This window comes from Chiloscyllium punctatum, chromosome 20, assembly GCF_047496795.1.
Source record: "Chiloscyllium punctatum isolate Juve2018m chromosome 20, sChiPun1.3, whole genome shotgun sequence".
In the NCBI taxonomy this organism is placed as follows: Eukaryota; Metazoa; Chordata; class Chondrichthyes; order Orectolobiformes; family Hemiscylliidae; genus Chiloscyllium; species Chiloscyllium punctatum.
The window spans coordinates 68748998-68754997 of record NC_092758.1 but is presented as its reverse complement, the minus strand read 5'-3'; the positions used below and the strand labels follow the sequence as shown (position 1 = coordinate 68754997).

Genomic DNA, 6000 nt, shown 5'->3' with positions numbered 1-6000 from the left:
TAACAACTTAGAGTTTAAATTAAAGTTGCCTATTGTAGATTTTCTTGATTGTAGAGAAATTTGTTTTCATTCTGAATACTTTAAGTCTAAGTCTGTCATCTTACAATACAATTGAATTACAATAAGCTACAGCTACAACTACAAAAAAAAGCCAAACAAGCCTCTAAACAAATGTCATGCTCCCTGTCCCTGTAAGGTATAACTAAAGATGTGAGTTTGTAATGCGCCCAACACATTCAATGAGCAAAATACATAGTGGAGTTTCTATTATTTGTAGTTCTGCCACTTCAAGTGACTGGACTGGTAATACCAAGAGCCACATGAATAATCTTGAGAATGCGACTGGTCATTGGTCATAAAACTCAGTTCAAAAGAGATTTTCTGAGAAAACAGCAGATGCTGGAAATCAGAAACAAAAACAGAAATTGCTGGAAAAGCTCAGCAAATCTAGGACGCCAAATGTTAACTCTGATTTCTCTTCACAGATGCTACTGAATGTTTCATCAATTTCTGCTTTTGTTTCAAAAGAGATTGTGTGTGTTTTAAGAAAACGTTTCAAAAATAAAGGTAACAGTGACTACATAAGGTTAGATTGTTCTAAAAATCCAACTGGTTCCTTTAGAAAAGAGAAGATGTTATTCTTATCCAATCTGTTCAAGAGATTACATCATTGCACCACCAATGTGGCTGACTCTTAAGCGAACCAATCAATTACATTAAGGAAACATGAATATGCAATTAATGCTGGTTCTACCTGTACCCTCATTAACAACACAAGTATGGTGGACAATGCATTGTGTCATATTTATTCAGGCCACTGTTCATTGTCTGCTTATGTTTCTTTTCATATTTACACTTTATTCATTTTGATTCTATATTATGGGTTCTACAGTACTGTATATGCAACACACAAATTTGGAGCCCAGCAATGTTTTGGCCAAATCCCATAATCCACTCATGGGATCTTGTTATCATAGAAAGAGGATCCATTCATAATGAATGGTGGTGCAGGCTCGAAGGGCAGAATGGCCTACTCCGGCACCTATTGTCTATTGTCTACAGAAGATGTGTGATCTGAAAATGAATATGGAATGGAATAATCAATTACTGCTCCAAAGTAACCCTGTATTTTAAAATAGAAGAATAAAGAAAATGAAAACAGTAGAATTTGTGTATAATATGTTATCTATTACTTAGCATTTTTGCATTAAATGTGACAGTATAATCTTGTGAACAAAACATTACTTGTGATCAGCGTGTTTCTTTTCTAAACACGAATACTGCAAGCTAACAGGTTTCTCTTTATACTAGAATTTCACATGGTAGAATTTCTTTAAAACTTTACACTGAAAGGACTACCCATATTTAATGATTCATATAAAACCTGATTATTCCATTCCATATTCATTTTCAGATCACACATCTTCTGTAGACAATAGACAATAGGTGCGGGAGTAGGCCATTCTGCCCTTCGAGCCTGCACCACCATTCATTATGATCATGGCTGATCATCTTCATTCAGTATCCTGTTCCTGCCTTATCTCCATAACCATTGATTCCACTATCCTTGAGAGCTCTATCCAACTCTTTCTTAAACGAATGCATAGACTGGGCCTCTACTGCCTTCTGGGGCAGAGCATTCCACACACTCTCTGGGTGAAGAAGTTTCTCCTCATCTCTGTCCTAACTGGCCTACCCCTTATTTTTAAGCTGTGTCCTCTGGTTCGGGACTGCACAGACAACATAGTGACTGTAAAGAGAGTTTCAATCAAAGACACTGAAAACAAAGGCTGTGTGACACATACACACAAAATAAAATTTATGGTCACTTTATTTAATTAGTTGTCTATGTTATTTTAACTTAGATTAGAATAGAAGCATGTTTCACATGACATGGTGAAAGCTATACTGACAATTTAGCACATAATCTCTGCACAACTGTTGGACTGACAATAGTAGCCAATTAGCAGAAAAAAACACAATCCAGTGATATTTAATACTGCCTGCATCATTTTCTATGAATCAGCAGGTTATTACCAACATTACCAACATTACTGTACATTGAAATCATTAGCCACTCAGTTTGAAATCACCGTACAGTAATATAGAAGGCACCAGTCACAGACCATTGCACCTTTCAAAAATAATCCAAAATTAAATTAACACACTGTTGTAAATTTCACATATATATTAAAATAGACATCCTTAAGGAATGTCAAGAGATGATCCAATTCCATTGACCATGAGCACAAAACTCATTTCAACTCTGTCCTGGTGGTTTATGAGGCAACATGATCAGATATAATTTACCCAACAATCAAATATGCCCCATTACCTTTAAAAAGTATAATTCCTAAATGTAGATAAACACAAGTGATGTGCAAGTTTAGTTTGCCCCATTTCTTTGTAAGGATGTACTATAGTATATATGTTCTTGGTGTGGGCTTAAGGCATTTTAGAGAATGAAATATTTCCAGTAATTTCACAGGTAGGTAGAATTCCACCTCTCCCATATAAAATACAAATGTTTCCTGAATAAAATTAAAAAATAAATAAAAGCCACTTTTGGTGTGTGTACATAAATGCATACTTTGGCCTGCCTGGACATTTTGCTGCATATATTTTGTTTTGCCTGAACGTGGTCCCTTTTGCTCAATTGTATGCATTTTATCTGCAGAGGTTCTCTAAATAAAGTGATTAAAAAAAATCTGTATTACTAAATAAGGATCCTTGTCTCAGTCAAAACTATTCTCCACAGGGCAGATACGTCACTAACAGATTCTATTGCACACAATTTATTTATTGCACCCGTGAAACACTATGCTTATCCTTCTGTAAATGATTAGTAAGAGGTTCCAGATGTCCAAGCAAAATTTTCATGTGGGCAAACTCAAGGTACTTTGGAGACCACTTGGATGGGATAAAGGGAAAATAAAGATTAGATTAACAAAACCAAACAACCCTTGTGGATGTGGCACTTTGTAGCAGTGTTGTGCTGAGATGTTATGCAGTGGCTTAATGCCCAATACATTGGACCAGATTTTAAAAAACTGTACTTTTTAAAACCTTTTCAAGTAGAAAGAATACTTTAGTAACACAATCAGCCTGTAGTGTGGCTCAACTTTGCTTGACATTTTCACAAGGTTTTGTTACCCTGGGTGAATCTTTCCAGTCTAAACCATCGTGTCGATGTGTGCATATCTTCAGTTTTCACCAGGATGTTGAATGCCTCGACATTTAAGTGGAATTGAGAAGTCTCAGTAGGGCGCCTACTGCTCCAAAGTAACCCTGCATTTTAAAATAGAAGAATAAAGAAAATGAAAACAGTAGAATTTGTGTATAACATGTTATCTATTACTTAGCACAGCATTTTTGCATTAAATGTGACAGTATAATCTTGTGATTAGCGTGTTTCTTTTCTAAACACGAGTACTGCAAGCTAACAGGTTTCTCTTAATACTAGAATTTCACATTACACTGAAAGGACTACCCATGTTTAATGATTCATATAAAACCTGATTATTCCATTCCATATTCATTTTCAGATCACACATCTTCTGTAGACAATAGACAATAGGTGCGGGAGTTGGCCATTCTGCCCTTCGAGCCTGCACCACCATTCATTATGATCATGGCTGATCATCCTCAATCAGTATCCTGTTCCTGCCTTATCTCCATAACCCTTGATTCCATTATCCTTGAGAGCTCTATCCAACTCTTTCTTAAACGAATGCAGAGACTGGGCCTCCACTGCCTTCTGGGGCAGAGCATTAAGCTGTGTCCTCTGGTTCGGCACTCACCCATCAGCGGAACCATGTTTCCTGCCTCCAGAGTGTCCAATCCTTTAATAATCTTATACGTCTCAATCAGATCCCCTCTCAGTCTTCTAAACTCAAAGGTATACAAGCCCAGTCGCTTCAATCTTTCAACATAAGATAGTCCTGCCATTCCAGGAATTGACCTTGTGAACCTACGCTGCATTCCCTCAATAGCCAGAATGTCTTTCCTCAAATTTGGAGACCAGAACTGCACACAATATACCAGGTGCGGTCTCACCAGGGCCCTGTATAGCTGCAGAAGAACCTCTTTGCTTCTATACTCAATCCCTCTTGTTATGAAGCTGTACTCAGGTTTATTCTAGGTGCTCCAGTTTCCTCCCACAGTCCAAAGACGTGCAGGTTAGGTAATTGGTCTTGTTAAATTGAATTCCAATATAAATAATAACTGAAAGAACTATGGATGATGGAAATCGGAAAAAAAGACAGAAATATCTGGAAAGGCTCAGCAGATCTGGCAGTATCTGGGTAGAGAAATCAGAGTTAACATTTCTGGTTCTGAGAAAGGTCACTGAACCCAAAATATTCTCTCTACAGATGCTGCCAGACTTGACGAGGCTTTCCCGAATTCCGGTTTTTTGTTTCTGAATATCTTGCTCTCTTACATGTTTTTTGAGGAAGTAATCAAAACATTCTTTTTCAAATCAGTGACAAAATGCTTGACTAACTGTCACCAGCCAATTTGGAATGAATGGAATGGTCCTTCCTCACCAATCACATCTCTTTCAAGTGGAACTTATTCAGCTCCATCCAACTTTTTTACAGTTCTATGAATAGGAATAAAGAATAAATGAATAGGAAGGACTGTTTTGAGTTCTTTTTGTACAGAAAGACATCATGTGCTTGTGTAGACTTGGTGAGTCGAAGTGTCTTATATTATGATGCACCATTCTTTGTCCCTCACTGCTGAAAGCTAGTTTCTTCCAGACAGAAGAGAACAGAAATTTGTCACGTGTACTTTTACACGAAAAATGCACAGGATAGTTTTATGTCAGCCCAATCAATGGCAGAAGTTACACATAATAAAAAGAAGAAAGATTAAGACAAAGTTAATCACAGTTCAGTTAACGGCTCCAGGACTTGATGAAAGCCATTTAAGGAAGGATGGAATATTCTCAAGATGCAGCTGAATTCAGACCACCAATTCGGGACACATTGGACTGCTGCACCACTGAGCTAGAAGCCTCCGCTGAAGATTGCGAAACTGGGCCGAGACTGTCATTCCTGGACAAGACTGCCTGCCAGGCTGTTGAAACACCTGAAGACTAACAAAACCTCCATATGGGGGAAGAGATCTGCATATCAGAACAAGACTGTCACGCTGTGCTAAGACCACCATCTCTCCTCCTTCAGGCACCCAGACCCAGCCATGGACCCAGAGCCTGGGCTTAAGCCTGCGAGTCTGGGCCAAACCAGTCAGTCCAGAACTTGCTCCTTGCTCACTGGGAAGCCCTGGGCTGGGATGGAGCCATGGCTGGCTTCTCTTGGTGCTGCTGCCGCTGCCGAAGGCGTCCTCCCTCAGCCGTGACTCTTCAGACACGAAAGATCCAAAACAGAAGAAACAAAGAAAAAAGAAAACAGCCAAAGAAAACAGATGAATAAGAGGAGAAAGAAAGTTGATGGGAGTGATGGCAGATGGCTCAACCCACTGTCTCCACAGCCATCTTGATGACCACAATGTTTTAACACTGAATTTCTCAACAACCTTTCGCACTTGTTAAATTCCAAGCTTGCCGCTAATGACTGAACCCAAAGAAGCTTTGACAAAGGGTCAGTTAGACTCAAAACGTCAGCTCTTTTCTCTCCTTACAGATGCTGCCAGACCTGCTGAGATTTTCCAGCATTTTCTCTTTTGGTTTCAGATTCCAGCATCTGCAGTAATTTGCTTTTATCCAAAGAAGAGTGGGTTCCTCTCGGACTTCTCACATACCTTGGTGTCATAACAAAAACAGAACAGTTGCAGTCTCATAGGGCATTTTTGCTCACTATTAGCCTTTAACTTAGTTTTCCGGGAACATTCTTGACAGTACAGCTGAGATCAGAATGAAAGGAAATTTAGACAACATTGACTAGTACAGTACTTTTAAAAATGGAGAAAATGAAGAAGCTCTTGGTGACATCAGCTGAGGAATCACTCTATTTATGGATTAAAAAATAACTCTAG

The 6000-nt window shown here is 38.6% G+C and overlaps 1 protein-coding gene across 1 annotated transcript in view; it reads right to left on the bottom strand.

Moving 5' to 3' along the window:
- Positions 1–1081: 1081 nt before the first annotated feature.
- Positions 1082–6000, bottom strand: part of LOC140492182 (pantothenate kinase 3) — a 105817-nt gene continuing 100898 nt past the window's right edge. Inside the window, exon 7 of the mRNA XM_072591041.1 lies at positions 1082–3288. Within this exon, the coding sequence (XP_072447142.1) occupies positions 3238–3288 (51 nt within the window). The 3' untranslated portion in view covers positions 1082–3237. The remainder of the gene's footprint in view (positions 3289–6000) is intronic.